Source organism: Mytilus galloprovincialis, chromosome 5 (genome assembly GCF_965363235.1).
Source record: "Mytilus galloprovincialis chromosome 5, xbMytGall1.hap1.1, whole genome shotgun sequence".
Lineage (NCBI taxonomy): Eukaryota > Metazoa > Mollusca > Bivalvia > Mytilida > Mytilidae > Mytilus > Mytilus galloprovincialis.
Genome location: NC_134842.1, coordinates 16,713,807 through 16,733,291, shown reverse-complemented (window position 1 = coordinate 16,733,291; position 19,485 = coordinate 16,713,807). Strand labels below are relative to the sequence as shown.

General features: G+C 31.7%; 1 protein-coding gene across 6 annotated transcripts in view; it reads right to left on the bottom strand.

The window, feature by feature from the left end:
- Positions 1-17,311: 17,311 nt before the first annotated feature.
- LOC143075277 (cell adhesion molecule DSCAM-like) overlaps positions 17,312-19,485 on the bottom strand; it is a 43,842-nt gene continuing 41,668 nt past the window's right edge. For all 6 annotated transcript variants that reach the window (XM_076250650.1, XM_076250648.1, XM_076250647.1 and 3 more), the window contains 2 exons: positions 18,687-18,725; positions 17,312-17,713 (listed from right to left, as the gene is read on the bottom strand). In XM_076250650.1, coding sequence (XP_076106765.1) covers positions 17,656-17,713; positions 18,687-18,725 — 97 coding nt within the window. In that variant the 3' untranslated portion in view covers positions 17,312-17,655. The remainder of the gene's footprint in view (positions 17,714-18,686; positions 18,726-19,485) is intronic.

The following is a 19,485-nucleotide window of genomic DNA, read 5'->3' as shown; positions in this document are numbered from 1 at the left end:
TGTAGAAAAAAAAAAAACATGTATGAAAAAGTTGATTAGTTACAATAATAAAAAAAAAAACAGTCACGCATAACAAGTTACTAATATTAAGTTTTGATTTGTAGCTAAAAAGAAAAATGTGACAAATATATGTCAAGCTTGTTCATCGTTAACTAAAACTGAATAGCTTTCAAGTTTTTTATTACGTTTGTGTGTAGATAAAACAATCTTTAAAGCTATACGATTAAAGCTTAAACAAAGAAAGCCACAATATATAAAAAAAGAATATAGTGAAAAGAACAAATTGTATCTGAGGTCAGATTGTTGTCTATGTACTAATCACCTGCAAAACACAATACTTACTTATTCTGACACCCATATAGATGTACTTGTCGATTATAATGTATAGCCAATTATGATTGCGGGGGAGAGATAAGTATGCATAATAAAAATCATCATTCTGGCATGTAATGTTAAACATACCACATTGGCTGATCTTCAAATAGATTAGAGAACTAACGTAAAATATTTAGATAGGTAAGTAAGATGTAATGATCCAGTTTGTTGGTGTAGGAAATATATAATGGTTAAAAAGTGAACAAAGGTTGTATACGATGACGCTTTACTCCATTTGAAAATGAGGTATGAGGGATAAAAGTCTTCGTAATTTTTTTGTGCTTCGTACCTGATGATTCAAATTATTTCCATCTGATTTTTCCATTTTATTTGTACGTTGTGTTGTTACACCACTGTACGAAATTTAAGCGTTCTGAACTTGCCTGCTCCAAGACTAGAATCAGCAATTCAGAGTTTGTTGTTTATTGCTGTGTATCATTTCTATTATATAGATTCAAATACTGTACAATAAAACTGCAGGAAAGAAGATATCCTATAAAGGAATGACAAAAACAAATACAACAGGTCATGATGCAAAGGAAAATCAACAAAACATAAGAAGATCAATTCATTCAAGAATATGTCATCCATTCGTTTGATGTGTATGAGCTTTTGACATTTGATTAGGGACTATCTTTATTGAATTTTCCTCGGAGTCCAGTATTTTTGTGATTTTACTTTTTTCAAACAATTTCGTAAAACACATTAAACTTAAGCTGTTTTGGATTATCATGTTGGTCATTCATTCCATGTTGAATACGTCTAAGTAATGCTGATGTATCAATGATTAATGCAGTGAGCTATTAACACTCTTTGAATGCTGATTTATTTTCAACAACTGTAAAAGCAATTTGTCGTAGACAGCCAGACACTATCATGGCAAAGATAAAACGACGACCAACAATATAAGCTACAGGCTACGACCTACTTCAAATGAAAATTAAGATTAAGCAATTTAAACCCACAATAAATCGGATAGCGTGGCGAAGTAAATGTTTCGTGCAACACATTCGATACTAACAGAATAGGATTAAATGTCTGCAATTGTGATGGGTGTGAAAGTTCTGTTTATGTATACGATAAATAATTGATCTCTATTTATCTATTGTTCTATTACGATCGAAATTGCCATCCATGGGACCAGTTTGCGTGTTCTTCAATTAACCCCTGTCATTCTTTTTGTCATTTCAATGAAATTTCACTGTAAGCACAAAAGACAAGTCAATCAGTCTGATAATCTTTTGTCTAAATGCATAAGTTTGGAATAACTATTTAGGGCATGGCTATAAGAGTACGAAAAAAAACTTACAAATGTGGGTAGATTTTTCGTTTTCTATAAACCACTAGCAAAATGACTTCAATGGCTTAGCAAAGGTGAACTGATGGACTGGGAGAAGTCCAAAGAAAAAAGTATTACAAAAAATACCGCGGTAAATTAAAAAAAGGGGAAGGTAAATATAAAAAAGGGGGAGGTAAATAAAAAATGACAAAATCAAACTCTCGACTATATCTATAAACAAAACCCACTGTCATATAGGAATAACTGTTTTTCACATACATATCATTTTCTACCCTTGGGGGTTCGGAGTGGAGCAGCCTTTTAATGAATAGTGTCACGATGTGTGTTCGTTAACGATATCTTCTAAGGACACGGGTAAGAGTCGTGTTACAAGGAAACATATCCAACTTATAATATTTCCAGTATCATTTCAAATTTTTTTGGCCTAATCCAGTTCAATCACCATTGAAGAACTTATATTGGAATTTATTGATCGATTGTCATTTTAAACTTGTATAAAAAATTTGCAACTGGATGTAAGGAAAATTCCAAACCATTTTTCATTTTTTGCCGGATTATGGTTTTTGGTTAATTCATCAATATTGCAGTGTTTAAAGCAACCATTATTTGAATTCAAGAACAAAATTTACGCTTTCTTAGTTTTTTAGTTAGATGGTAGGAGGAAGAGCGCTTATATTTAGTTTTGTGTGTACAAGTTGAGTTTCTCCCCTAATGATTCTAACACTTGTTAAAAAATGTCTATTTTTATTACATTAACATTTGAAATTAAACATTGCACTCGCTAATGATAAGTGATTTCATAGGGTTCTTAAAATGAAACATGCTCTTTCAGGATTAATTTTATGAAAAATAATTGCTAAAATATATAAACGCGGCAACACTATGGGTATAATTTTGGTGATTAATTACTCTGCACTTTGAAGTGTCTTAAACATAAGATCTATTTAATTTTCTTATGTTAGATGTTCAATTAATATTCACAAAAATAGGTATAATTTGAGTTTATAATTCTGATTCCCTCGTGAGAAGATTACTACTCTAAATAACTATGAGCTAAACTTGATTCAGTATAACATTAAACTTAAATGTGTTTTTAAGCAATTAAATCGGAAACTAAAGCCAATTGAAGACCAAATAATACAAAACATATTATGACTCAACAATATATATCTTACGAAGTTTTAACAGACCTCATATATATGTATCATTGATGCTAAAGACAACTAAAATGTTATGAAAAACACATAACTCATACACATTCCCGATGCACGCTTAAAGACAACCACAATCTTATTGTATATTAATAAACATGATAAATTCTCAAGTACAAATGTGCCTGATTATCGGTCAACTGTTTTGATAACTCATCATAGATACCAGGATTAAAATGTATATGTACGCCCATGCGCATTTCGTATTCAAAAGACTCATCAGTGACGCTAGAATAAAAAAAATATTAAACAGGCCAAACAAAGAACGAAGTTGGAGAGCATTGAGGGCCAAAAATTCCTTAAAGTTTTGCAAAATACAGCTAAGGCAAATTGTTCCTGAGGTAGAAAAGGCGTAGTATTTCCAAAATATCAAAGTTTTGTTAACAGTTAATTCATTATTATGAACATATCAAGTGCTGACTACTGGGCTAATGCTATTAACTTGCGATATACGATTTTAGATTATACGCGGTTTGCATTTTAGTACCTTCTTTATGAATAGGCTTAAATCACAGCAATAGCTTACATACTTCATACAATAATATATATATATGAAACATGTCTATATACAATAGAAAATGTGTGGTTTTTTTTAAATAATAAATAGCTATACAGAAAGGCATATCAAGTATTTTCATAAAAAAAGTTTTGCTTGCATGCTAGTTACATAAGCGCGTCACTGTTTCTGAAATGCTGTGGTGTCTTCCGTTGATTGAATATATTCATTGTTGTTCTGTTGTTTGCATGTTGTGTCGACTATAACATAATATGTTTGTGTGCGTTTCTCAGTGATGAATGGCCTTACGTGGGTTTGTGCTGTATTTCTATCACGTAGTATTGTCATTTAAGCGATAATTTTTAACATTGTCATAAAGCAGGAGATTCGGCTAGCTCATAAACCAGATTTAACTACAATTTTGTTTTCTAAAAATGTCTGTATCGAGTCAGGAAGACGGCAATTGTTGTCAAATATATCGGTTATATATATGTATGTTTGCGTCCTGGTTTGTTGCACTTCAGTTTTCCTGTTGTCCCTTTTTCCCTCTTAAAGTTGATGTGTTTTCCTTGGTTTTAGTTTGTACCTGGATTTGTTTTCTCTCAATCAATTGGTGACTTTAGAACACCGGTATACTACTGTTGCCTATATACCACACAGATGATCGATTTTCCCATACATGATCGGTTTGTGCGCACGTACATGTACATGTAAATAAAACTCACCAAATTACCTTGCTTATGATTTTGTACGCCAGACGCAAGTTTCGTCAACAAAGGACACAGGACAGATGTTTAAAAAGCATAAAATAAAATGCCAAATTGAAGAGCATTGAGGACCAAAAATACGAAGGTTTTTGCCAAATAAAGACAGCTACGATTATCTTTTCATTGGGAGAAATACCATTGTTTGTTTGTACTAATTCATCGTATCTAGATTGACCAAATAAATAAGAAAGAAAAAGTGACTGGATTTAACTAGATTTTTAGCAGTATATCGCTTATCTCTCTTCTAAAACTGAGACAGACGAGGTACTATAATGACTCATCAATCTGCACCAATACACTGATTACAGTGTGTTATACTAAGTTTTTTTTTAGCAGTATATTGTTTTAGTATCTCTCTACTATAACTAAGACAGACGAGGTACTATAATCCCTCCTCAATCTGCACCAATATACTGATAAGAGTGTGTTATACATTAATATTACAAGGGAGAAACAAGTAAGCATAATGTAGATATGAGATTAATTTTGGCTTTATAATACCTTCATCGTGGCTGATTTACTAATGTATTCAACAAATAGATTTCTATTCACAATGCACTTTTTCTTTTATTTATGTGCGAACTTTTAATGGAGTGATATTGATGCTGGTGTACTAAACTGTTTAACCTTAAATCGATCTTTTTTTTTAAAACATTAATATTTAGCATGCAGAATTTGAATGCTGACATTCAGTTAAACAGAACTTTTCATAAATGGTTTGGAAGGGTGAACTTAAAACTCATAACTCTGTTTTGAAGGAGAAGAAATAAACGTTTACATGTATCGAAAGGTCAGACATGGATATAAATCATTTATATGCTTTGTGTAGATCATTTAACATCAAACCATACCCCTATGGAAATAACAATAGATCAAAACATATGCTTGGTGCATTTGATATATTGTACACATATATCAATAACTATGTTACTTTATCTATCGATATTTTGATTTCAATGTTTTTGCTAGCAAGTATAATAAACTAAAAGGCTTTAGACCTCACACATTTTACAATGCATACAGTATGTAACTGAAGATCAAAGCTGATCTGTTAGAGGGTGGGGATGGAAATTCATGAATGTACATTTTAGAAATATCCAAACAATGCTTTGAACTAAAAACTTACATTCCCCAATTTCTAAAATATCATACTAGTATAAAAGTGCTGACTACCGACAGGCGTTAGAACTCTCGGGTACTGATCTTTCAGTGGAATATACCGTATTGGTACTTATACAAGATTTCAAGATACCAGGAAGGCCAGACTTCGTTGTGTTGTTTTCAGGCGTTCGGTGGCATCGTTAACAATTTATGATCATGTCAATTTAAGAAAAAACGAATTATAATGGTTATATAAGTAGATGATGTTTTTTCATAGAGCTAAACAAAGACCCCTATCAAAATGCTGAAATCTGACATTACTTCATATGCACTTGAATGAATGCACCAGAACTATTCAATCATACACATGTATATGTAGAGTAGTATGACAGGCTATAATATGTTTTGCGTTTGAAGCAGATGGACTGTTTTAATCTACAAATAATTCATGTTTAAAGAAAAATAAACAGGGATGTGTCAATTTCAATGTAACTAAAGACTTTCCCTGAAATATGATTGCTGTAATTACGATTTAGAATTTAAAAAAAAGCTTAATAACACACACACTTATGTAAGATTGTTATCAATAATAAACTAAGAAATTTTTCAAATTCGTTTTTTTCCAAGTTGTTTCGATCTAGGGAAAAGTAAAATCAGAAAAATAAAGCACTCCGAGGAAAATACAAAACGGAAAGTCCTAAATCAAAAGGCAAAATCAAAAGCTCAAACATATCAGACGAATTTATAATAACTGTCATATTCATGACTTGGTACAGGAGCCTTTCAGTTTAAAGTTGATCTCGATTGTAGTGCATCGATAGATATAATACAATGTGTTAAGTATTGAGAAGTACAATTCAACTGAGAGAGAATCCTCACAGAAGGCGATTAAGCTGTGTATGATATGATGTCGCAGAGATATCTCATCGAAAGTGTAGATTGTATTGGAAGTACGAATTGATCAAAGTGTGTGCCATAAACAAGTGCTCGTCTTCTGCCAATCATTTATATCATCCTTTGCATACGATGATGTTACAAAAACGTATTAATTAATAAAATACTTTTGTGATAATGTGCCTTCATTTCGAAATAACAAAATATTGATATGTTGAAAGTATTGAGAAATAAAATAGGTAAACAAAACTGTAAATCTTCTACCCTATTAGTCGTTGAGTTACATTTGGTATTCAGTTGATCAACATAAGCACATCTCATATTCATTAAGATATAATTTGGTTGTTTCTTCTCACACAATGTTTTAAACTATTTACCTGGTATTTTATTGACATTGTAATTATCAAAATGAAATGCAGGTGTATGTAACTCTGTGTCAAAACTTGGTGAATATAAATCTAATGTTAGCATTTTCTTAATGTTTTATCTATATCAAGCATAGGGTCTCTAATCTTATCACTAATAACTCAAACACAACTGCTACATAGAACATTTTTTAATTCTATGTTGTAGGACGGTCTTGATAGTTATTTAAGGATGTCTGCTTGTCATGTTTTGGAATTTTTTGAGATTTTTGGAAATCTCTGGTTTTATCCATTTGAATGCCTTTAAAAAAATTCCCCATGAACCCCCATTTTTCTTTTTATAAATCTTTTACATGTATAATTATAAGTCATTTGTAAAAGTCTTATAAAATTTTATTTATTTTCTAATAGTATTTGAGAACTTTAAATGGTCAATGATAAAGCTATGAAAAATCATGAGAGAACATTTTCCCGCCAAAATTCCAATGGCTAACATCTCGGAAACAAGCACATTGACCCCTATATTTGTTTTGCTATTTTGAATCCTCAATTTATTCCCTATCAATACATACTAGTTTTATGAAAAGTTATTTATTTTGAAACGAGCAGCGAACATTTTTATTTAAATTTTGATTGTGTGTAAAAAGTAAAATAACAGAAATACCGAACTGCGAGGAAAATTCTAAACGGATAGGCCGTAATCAAATTGCAAAGTATAAAGCTTAAAGAGAATCGATAACAACTGAATTTGAACAGCCATTTCCTAATATAGACAATGGTGGATTTAAACTGGTTTTATAGCAAGTTCTTACTAATATGACAGTTGCATAAAATTGCATTATATGGAAAACGGTGTGTCATGAATTGATTCGTTGTTTCAACTAAAACAATTAACAATAACATTTTATACAGATAAGGTGCGGTTTTTTTTCTCTGGATTAACCTTCATCAAGAGCGCTTGAAACAAGAACAAAAAACAAATTTAAAGTTAGGGGTGTGAATTTACGAAAAACTCGGATTACGATTCACAGTTTCGTTACAATTTTAAATTTCTTAATTTTAAAAGACTTTTTTTATTTCTTGGCAAGGAAACTTTACCCTTTAGATTATTTATCAATGAATACGTTTGTTGCATGTTATTATGCAATGGGTGCAATACATGTTTGGCATTAGATGTGCACTTGATTATAGCAGATAATTTGATCATAGTAATTTATTTACACAGCATGGTTTTAAGTTTATAAGTTTTATTGAGAAACAATCGAAACTTTCAGTGAGTAATCTTCGCGACATCATAGAGTTGAACATCCCAGTGTGAGGACTTTATATCGGTTCAATTGTACTATTGAGTAAGCAGAAATTTGCTAGACATTTACTGCTGTACTGCAATTAGGTTTAAATTACAATTGAATTGCTTCTAAAGTCATAACAACTTTAAAGTATATTATTTAACCATCTTCAATGAATTGAAAGGTTAATATTTACAAAATGAGTTACTAATAATCGTTCAGTTGAAATCAACTCGTACTTAAAAGAAAATCACGAAGATTAAGTAAAATTTAACCAGCACTTTTGATCGGCGTTGTCAGTTTATTTTCGATCTATCAGTTTGATTGTCCCTCTGGTATCTTTCATCCCTTTTGTTTAAGCATGTTGATCAGTATCATTTTTAGCCGAATGGAGATGACATTACAAGATACATGAAAGGTGACAAATGTCTCAATCTTGCCGCCTAAAATTTGTCTATTTCACCACTTGTATGATCTGAGTGGCGACGTCATCTTTAAAAAAATACAAATTCTCATTGACACATGAAATTGTAGACTTGTCTGTTTGTCTTTTTCATTTTTAGCCATGGCGTTTTCAGTTTATTTTCGTTTGACTGTCCCTTTGGTATCTTTCGTCCCTTTTTTACTATTGTAGCTGATTGATAAAAATATTACATGACTATTTAAGATAGTCCGTTACTAGTTGTTGGTATGGTATAAACTTTTGTTACTGTGGATTCATTATAATTACCAGGTACAAGGATTATAATTTAATACGCCAGACGCGCGTTTCGTCTACATAAGACTCATCAGTGACGCTCATATCAAAATATTTATAAAGCCAAACAAGAACAAAGTTGAAGAGCATCTTATAAATTTGTTTGATACCAATTCCCGAGTATTTCTTGGGTACAGGAAACCCACACATTTAAATGTTCAACGAATTACAAATTGTATATCATAATATGTGCGGACTAAATCATAATGAAAAATTCAAGTATCCACAAAATGGAAGTTTTCAACAATTCACGAAAATTGATATCTACGAAAACAAATGAATCCACAGTGGTGCTTAATATTTTTCTTGAAATTGAAATCTTTCTTTGAAATTATTAAAATAATTACATACATACGTAAAATGATTCTCGATTCTATAATGTCATATGTTGGCTATCAAATATAAGATCTACAGAATTTAAATAATAAGCAATTTAAGATCTTTAAACTATTTACAACGAAACTATCAGTGGTTAAAATAAATGCGCTTTTGATTTAAAAATTGACTTATTTTAAAAATGAGACGTTTGGAGGCTTGTCTCTGAAAAATATAACCTGTATACTTTCCTTAATATAACACATAGGTAAACAAATTTGCCGAGACAAGTGCATGTGATGTGACGTTCATGAACATTAAAAACTATAAACTGGATACAAAAACTGCTGAACGAACGTTAACATAAGTATAAAGAGAAGGATCCGTCAAATAAAGTATAGTCTTTAGCCCTTCTTTCATATAGATCTAGGTTTTAGTTGAGTGATGTAATTGACATGTGCCAGTAACATATGAAGATCATCGGTGTCATTCGTTTCCAATTTTATCTTTCGAAAAGTGGAAATACATTAGAACTTCTTGTAAATAAAATGATACTCTGTCAGAAACAATTTCTATATGAAGATGTTTATCAGTTTTAATTATTGTATCATCAGGAATTGACACCACCCAGTCTTACATCACGGTTATTATTTGAAGAATTTCTTTTAATATATTTCAAGGGAAAGTTCGAAATAACTAAGATACTTTACAAAGTTTAGTATCGTAAGCGATGGGAGATCAAATTGAGATACTTGCAATTATACGAAAGTATTTGAATTCGTTAGCTTTGTTAACAGAAATAGAGGTGAACTAGACAAATCATGTAAATAACTTAAATTATTTCGTGTTTACAAAACAAAAAAAAAAGCACTGAGTTAACATTGAGCTTTTCATCGGGAGACGTTGCATATTATTTGGTTTTTCAATTTCGAAAAAAACCACTTGTATGATACATCGGACATAACACCCAAACTTTAATGGATTTTTATTTGGAAACAAGCCATCATTTTATTGCAAAACATATATAGTCTGAACTCCCCTCCCAATGGAAGGAATTATACATTACCAAAACACACAACAAAAACTAAGGAATTATGTAAATGCTCCCACATTCCGGAACATAAATAATATATAGCTCAATTTAATAATTATGATATTAAGCATCAACTGGTCATTAAAGTTTCATGTTTTTTATTGATCAGTTTTATTGCTTTAGGTCATATTTAATTGATATTGTTTACGAGGGAAAGGAGGATTGGTATCACTCTTTTGATCTTTTGTTGATATCCAGTACGTCAAAATTGAAGGCTATCTTCTTGGATAAACTATTTCTGACCTTTTCTGTTTAAATACTGTGAATGGCAACTGTATCATCTAATATGATAACTAGAGGGAAAATAGCAAACATGACAGTTGTTTTTCATTCGTAAAATTAAGACAAAAACAAAAATACGTTGGTTTATGAGGACAATTTATCAAAAAGGATAAGTCTCTTGAACAACATTACCTGTCCATATTTATCTTTTCTTTACATGTTCCCGTTTTCTCTCTCCTCTTCCCCTTCTCTATCTCTCTTTTTCTCTCTACTCTTCCCCTTCTCTATCCCTCTTTTTCTCCCTCCTCTTCCCCTTCTCTATCTCTCTTTTTCTCTCTCCTCTTCCCCTTCTCTATCTCTCTTTTTCTCTCTCCTCTTCCCCTTCTCTATCTCTCTTTTTCTCTCTCCTCTTCCCCTTCTCTATCTCTCTTTTTCTCCCTCCTCTTCCCCTTCTCTATCTCTCTTTTTCTCTCTCATTTTCCCCTTCTCTATCTCTCTTTTTCAATATAATTGTTGTTTTCAGCTATGTTTTTTCATATTTTGTTTACCTCTGTACATACCTAATATGACATTTGTTTGCCAGAAAACAATTATAACTAAACATACATTTTACGAGCTTGATGGTACTTTCTGTACATGTTTATCTGGAACAACTACAGACGTTAACTGGTACATGTTCTTTTGGAAACAGTATAATCTCTGTACTCTTTGTCTAAAACAACACGTTATTATTGAAAATATATAAGATTCTTTTACTTTTGATACTGCCAATAATGATCCTTGATAAAGGTGGGAAATGTTTTGGGTGATAAAAGGAAGCAGTTTATGAGAGTTAACCAGTGTAGTAACTAATCATTATGAAATATAAAACTATAGAAATAATTAAGTTACATTGGTTTTCGGTACGAAACACAAATAAATATGGAAAAGAACTGTATATACAATTGTTACATCATCATATCAAATATAAATAAATTACTGCCAATACTGTCGTCAGCAGAAACCACTATCTAATATTGTATAGACCAGCAGTGGTAGAATTGAGATAGGACACATGATTTACATAACACAAATTGTATTTGTGCTGATTACTATTTAAAAGGTTGAAAAGCCGAATTAATCCTGTATAATTAAACAGTGACTAAAATATCAGATTTGTCTTTATCTGCCGGTTGATTTTTTCAAATCCTTTTATCTATTTATTATTACAAAACTCTGCAGTCTATTATCTGAAACTATTTCATACTTTTTTTGGGTGGATTATGCTTCAAATCCTGCCGTATTACACTGGAGACTTTATGGTGATAAATTACAAAAAAGAGAAGATTGCTTTTCATGAGATTTTCTCTTACTTCGAGCATGTTGAGGTTGTTTATATTTTATAGAATAGATGATATTGTTCTGTAAATTGGCTGCAAATTGCCTATTAAAATAATGAAGATACATGTATACAAAACGCTTTATTTTAATATCGTATAAAATGCTATATCTATGACTGCACTTATTATCCGTGACAACGTTAAGGCAATGTAAAATTTAACAAACTATAGGCTTGATTCGTATGTAACTATCAGAATTGAATGCCTCTTGTAATTATACAGCCTTGAACGTGGTCAATTGTAGTATAAAGCGGTACTGTATTTCCTTTATAGGAAATAAAATAAAAGGAAAAACACATGTAATGGAGAACCATCTTTCTTTACAATTAAAAAAAAAGCGAATTGAACATTCCCACACCTACAAATAAACCAAAATTTAAAAAAAAAAAAGAAAAACACACAAGACTAACAAAGGCAAATGCGTCCTAATTTAGAACCGTCCAACCCTACCTTGATAGCTTTAGCCACACTTGGAATCAACAAACACACAATGACGCCATGAAAAACATAGTTTAAAAGGAGTCCGAATACGAAAATTACAACGATCAACATACATTAACAGAGGACTACTAGCAGTTAGACCTCAATTGATCGACAGATAATGTCTCCATCATATCCGCCCATTAGGGGTTAACTATCATGTCATCATAAAAGAGGGACGAAAGATAACAGCGGGACAGTCAAACTCATAAATCGAAAATAAACTGACAACGCCTGGCTAAAAATGAAAGAAGACAAACAGATATTAGAACACATGAAACACCATAAAAAACTAAAGAATAATTAACATAAGTTATGCAACATCCGAAGAATATAACCCGTATCATGCCAACAACTGAGCATACATGTGTTTGTTCCGATGGATAGACATTATCCGGGGGATGGGGTTGGGAGTTGGGGGTTGGGGTTAAGGAGGTTGCTGAATATCCTTTCGGGTATAATTGTGCCTTGGCAAATTATGTAAAAAAGAAGATGTGGTATGATTGCCAATTAGACAACTATCCACAAAAGACCAAAATGACACAGACATTAACAACTATAGGTCACCGTACGGCCTTCAACAATGAGCAAAGCCCATACCGCATAGTAAGCTATAAAAGGCCCCGATAAGACAATATAAAACAATTCATACGAGAAAACTAACGGCCTTATTTATGTAAAAAAAAAATGACCTGTTATAACCAGTAAACATTGAAAAACATACCCTGTTCTAACCAGTAAAACATTGAAAAGCATACCCTGTTCTAAACAGATATATTGAAACACATACTATGTTCTAGACATAATCAGAAAATGTTTCTAAAATATGATCTTGTGCTAGACCGTATGAAATATATGCTGTTTTTGACCCGGATTCAAGACTGTATCTTTAACAACGATCCTGTTCTAGATAAATATAAAAAAAAAGTCACAGTTCTCATCAGCAGGACAAATAATAGCCACCCTTTTATAACCAGCAGGGCATGAAAAAATGACTCTGCTTTGCAGCACACTGGAACCACTAAAAATATAGGAAGTAACCCCCCCCCCCCCCCTCCGGAGACATTATGAGTATATCGGATCTAGATCCATAAAATCTTGAAAACATTATCGTAACTATATATATATGTCGTGTGAACATGTCTGTTTATAGTTTTGGTTAACAATTGAGGTAAATGACAAATAACTGGTTTTGTTGGGGTTTTTTTTGGGGAGGGAGTAAAATAGAACAAAATGCACCATAAAAGATTGGATATTAAATATCTGAACGTATAAGCTTATTGAGATTGCTATACGTTTATTTATATTTACGAATAATATGTTTCAGGTAGTTTTTCCCAGAATCACCAATAAAACTGACCGATGTTAAATTGTAAATAATTAAACATTTCTGTCTACTAGCTAGCATGATAATTTGTTATGATTTCCTCGTGTTGTAACGTTGCAGTGTTATTGATATCTCTTACAAATATCAGATTATTTATATTTCTTTAAGTTAAACAATTGATATGATATAATTAATTATACTGTTCTGATTTCGACAATCACATTACATCTTGTGTGGGCATTTTATAATGTAGTAACACACATGTTGGTGATTAATGGTTTGTAATTAAATTGTATTTATAAATTAACCTCTAAATTGACCACTATTAAACTAAATACCGCCGAATGAGTGGTTATATATCTTATAAAGAATCCATCAGTCATTACATTATATGCTCTAACAACATGCGTAAATCAACTGTCTTGCCTTGATACTGACATTTATAGAAACCAGACACTATGATTGTACTATAACATAATATAATATGTGGTATATGTAATCATTTGGGATTTGATGTTTGAAAGGAAAGTAATGTTGTCTTACTGGTAACATAATTAAATCCAAAAAGTATGCTTCCTATGTTTTTGAAGACAGAAAAAGATTTATTCATGTATAATTGCACTCCTTTACCTGAACTGTACACTTTTACTATAGTGAGTTCATTTATAAGTAATAGTATTTGAGCATCTGATATTCACTGTTCAAATTGAAAACATTTGAGGTTCATTTGCTTCAAATATAAAAATTTGATAATGACTATTGATGTTTTATTCTAACACCTTTCTGTGATTTATTAAATTTGAGTTGTCCATCTAATAGAGGAGTAGTCATCGTGATCGTGGTCGTGGAACTCGAAATACACTTATAACTTACAATTCAAAATTATCAAAAGATTGAATATGAATTCACGTGGAACATAATTCAAATTATATCATGTTTGCAATATCCAGAAAGATTGTAACTAAGATACATTTGAACGAGGAAACACTATAGCGCGAAATGCATATCTAAAATCATTAGTGATGAATAATGTTGAAAAAGTAGGTTTGCGTTATTTCTTACATGCACAATATACAAATAGTAATTTAGGCAACCAATACATTTAAATGAAAAGAAAGACAACTGTGTATTATAGTTACAATAGTTAAGTGTATTTATTTGAAAAATCGAGAGATGCTACAAGAACTATCATACAGAATTTAAAGATTGCATATTTTGGCGTAAATATTGATTCACTTATAGGGTCTTTGCATCGGAACTAAAAACATTTATTCAAAAACCAGTTGTTGGCATGACACGGGTTATGTTCTTCTCATATATGTTATGATGGTATGATACTAAACCCCTCACGGGGAGGATTGTGCCTGTTATTCATATGATGAAGACAACATTTTTCAATCAGCTTAATTGAAGTCTGGAGCTGGCATGTCAGTTAACTGCTAGTAGTCTGATGTTATTTATGTATTATTGTCATTTTGTTTATTTTCTTTGGTTACATCTTCTGACTTCAGACTCGGACTTCTTTTGAACTGAATTTTAGTGTGCGTATTGTTACGCGTTTACTTTTCTGTTTGGCTAGATGTATAGGGGGAGGGTTGAGATCTCGTAAACATGTTAAACCCCGCCGCATTTTTGCGCCTGTCCTTAGTCAGGAGCCTCTGGCCTTTGTTAGTCTTGTATTTTTTGAACTTTTAGTTTCTTGTGTACAATTTGGAGTTTAGTATGGCGTTCATTATCACTGAACTAGTATATATAGATATAGGAAAACTTGGTGTGAGTCCCAATGAGACAACTCTCCATTCAAATAACAATTTTAAAAAAGTAAACCATTATAGGTCAATGTACGGCCTTCAACACGGAGCCTTGGCTCACACCGAACAACAAGCTATAAAGGGCCCCAAAATAACTAGTGTAAAACAATTCAAACGGGAAAACCAACGGTCTTATCTATATAAAATCAAAAAAAGAGAAACGAGAAACACGTATGAATTACATAAACAAACGACAACTACTGTACATCAGATTCCTGACTTAGGACAGGTGCAAACATTTGCAGCGGGATTAAACGTTTTAATGGATCCAAACCTTCTCTCTTTTCTGAAACAATAGAATTACATCACAACAAAGAACAACACACGATAAAATATCAATCGGCAGGCTTAACTAAATAAAAAAACGTACATTAATATATTTGTTTAGGGGCCACCTGAAGGACGCCTCCCGGTGCGGGAATTTCTCGCTCCATTGAAGACCTATTGGTGACCTTCTGCTGTTGTCTGCTCTATGGTCGGGTTGTTGTCTCCTTGACACAGTCCCCATTTCCATTCTCAATTTTACTTTGTATTTGCTGATGAGGAGCAACGGTGTCCGAGTGGTGTAAGTAGTCGAAATATGGATGTACGTGGAACATGCTTTAAATTGGATCATGTGTGCAATATATAGGGAGAGTTTAACCAAAATATATTTGAACGAGGTTTTACTGGCGCTGCATAGATATTTATAATTATTACATTGGTTGCAATGAATTACATTGATTTCCCAGTTAAATAAAAACCGATAATTTCACATGTGAAATAAACGTGGTTATTTCACTCTCTGACGTCATACAGAAATAGGCGTTGTCAAGACGTCGATAACGGTGGATGGAAACAAATGGTGCATGCGTAGAAAATAGTTCCTTACATGTTTAATATTAATTTCTTTAAAAAAGCCATTTGCCAATGTAATAAAAAGAATAACTAATTAAAGAATTCAAATATCGAAAATATTCAACTCGTGACCGAACAACACTGATAATTAACTCATGCGCTACGCGCATTCGTGAATTAATGTGTTGTTTGGTCACTCGTTGAATATTTTTCTCTATTTGAATTCTTCCATTAGTTATTCTATAATCATTTTTGATACATAATGTTAAAAGAATAACGTTGGTGTTATTTCTAAAATGCACAATATACTAGTAGAAGTTTTAAAAAAAGACAAGGCTCCGTGTTGAAGGCCGTATCTTGACTTTTGATAGTTTACTTTTATAAATTTTTATTTGGATGGAAAGTTGTTTCATTTGCACCCGTACCACATCTTCCTATATCTATAAGCATGTCTATGAAAAAAGACAATTGTTGACTATAATTATAGTTCAGTGTATTTATTTTAAAAGTTAAGATATGCTACACCATCTATTACAAAGACCTTTGTATTTGATTTACAGGCGATGGTCGTTTAATGAATAATTGTATATACTTCCACGCGTTTTGAAGTAAATTAATAAATATAGTTGGTATGGAACATGCGTAGCAAAATGCATAACATACTAGAACATCTTGTTTCTTTGTTTAAATTGTTTGATTTTGTTTAAGTATCAGTGTTATATGCTTGAATATATTATTCATTTGCTGATGAGGGACATCGACTGGTCTAAGTAGTTCAATTGCCGAATCGCTACCTTGTCAATACTGAGGAAACTCAGGTTATGATTTTAATTCGGCATGGGCACTTTGTATGTGGGTTCATACCACCTCAAACATCACAATAGTTTGATGATGATTTTCGTGTTCCACCCATACAAGCAGGCATGCTTCATTTAATTTTGTCCTCATAATTTCTGTATTTACATTTAATTCGTGTTTTGTCGATGTCTTCTTCTTTCTACTTGTTTTATTTTACTTGAAACAATCAAGTAAGAAGGGAATTAATGCCCTACAACCTTAATTTTGCAACTCAGTTTAATAAATTTGCATAAACTAAATATGACGTTGAAAATATAAGGATAAAACATGAAAAGAAAGTTGAAATATTTTCTGTTTCTCTTGCAAACGGAGAGACAAGAAACCATTAGAATCAAAAGTCATACTCTCACGACATCTCAGTATTTCTTTGTATAAATCCAATCAAACAGACAACACTATAAACAAATCTAAAGGGACGAAAAGAAAAACAAAAATAACATATTTACAAATCTATTATAGCTATAAGGAAAAATAGAACACATCGTATCTTACCATGTATAAAAAAAACACACACAATCTAATTGATTTTTAAAACAATTGATATCTATTTGTCTGACTATACATAAATGCTACAACAACAATGAGCTGTATACAATTGATTTAAAGCATTGATTGCACAACTATTGTATGTAAAACATGAAACATGTATTAGTATGATGTAAATGAAAAACACATATAACTTTCAAAGCGAATAACAAACACAGTTATTTTTTCTTAGTTTTTCACATATATTGACATGACGGGAACATTTCTTTGCATTTTCGTAAAAATTTCAACCTCACAATGACGTCACTTCCGTCTCATTTAAAGCATCATCGCTTGGTTCTTCAGGCAACCTAAATAAAGAACATCGAACATTATTTTTATGTAACAATTATACAAAAGATGTCAAAATTTTTGAATACAGTGGCAAATGAAGAAGTTATGAATATAATACTGTGGATTCATTATTATTCATGGGATACCACTTTTCGTGGATTCCGTTGGAACAGGTTAACCATGAAATTAAAGGTTCAACGAATTACAAATTTTATATATGCTTGTATGCAGACTTAGGCAAAACCACAAAATTAAATATCCACGAATATGCCAGTTTTCCTTGATCAACCAATTCTGGTACCCACGAAAATAAAAGAATCGACAGTATTAAGTTATAATCTGAAAGGAATAAGTTAAGTGGTACAAACTATCTTCTTTTTTTATATGTATAGACTATATGTGCCTGATCCTTTCTATGATTGATGATGACAGTCAAATCACATTTTTCTTTAATTTTCTTTATATTGTCTGAAATACATCACTGTATAGTTTAATGAACTATCTTAAGATTGATTATGGGTATTATCGAAACATAAAACTTGTGCCGTGGTGTAGTGGTTAGTGCATCGGACTACTAACACAAAGGTTCCTGGTTCGATTCCCGTTCGGGATGAAAATTTTAGGAACTCAATTTTCGGCTCTCCCTTGACACCATTTGGAAGTATGGTTTTGAGGAAACGATGATAGTCCGTCGCAAGGGGACGATAAATGGCTGACTCGTGTTAAGAGAGAGCCATATCTCTTGCACGTTAAAGACACCTTTGTAGATTTCGAAAAAAAGTAGACTAATGCCGCTACAGGGAAGCATTCGCACCCGCAAAGTGGAAAGGAATTAATGAAAGTTGCAAAACTTGTTTCCCAATCCACTATAAATAAATATGTTTAAACTAATTAAACTTGTGGAATTACGTAATTTTTACGTACATGGTTATCGATTGCCATAGTTCTAGTTAGATAATGATTCATATGAATAAAATAAATTAAACATACATTCTATTTGGAATAGCAGGACTTTCATCTTTGCACAATCTACAAAAAAAAGAGAATTATTTCAGTTTATAGAATGAAAGTTTCCTGATGATTGTACATACGAATTTATGTGAATATCTAAATCCAACATCGATGTTCATATTAAATGTTCATACTTACACCTTTGTTATTTGTTGACGATCGAACCAGTTTCGGACTCATGTATAAGATAAAGAAATAATACAATACTTCCTATAGCCTGGACTTTAACTTCTTATTAACTTTTAAATGCCATTTTTAACATACTATTATTTATATGTTTCTGACTATGTTTTTACATTTGAAAGTCAACGATTCGATTATTTATACGGATGAACATTTATATATAAAGATTTGTAAATAGTACAATAACTTACACCGAATCTTAATCTGAATTCTTAACAAAAATGCACATATGAAGCTTTATAGACATTTTCATTAAGTTTTTACTCCTATGTTAGGACAAAAAAACGGAAATTGCATATAAAGCAATTATCTGTAAAGACAAGTATTTACGCCTTGCTAAAGAGAAAAAAAGAGTCTGTTACAATGCGTAGAATGTATAAGTATATAAAGTTCGTTTAGAAAGTGAAGGATAAATCCGAAGCCTCATGTAGGGAGAGTTATACTATAAGGGTTTAGTGGAGTCTGTAAGAGGTCTGTTGCCATGCAAGTGTTCTGCTTTTTTCCAGCATTTCCAGTTGCAGTCCAAAGATTAAAACGAATCACTACTGCTATTCTGCTATTTTACAACCCAAGATAGAGGTTCACATTTTATCAA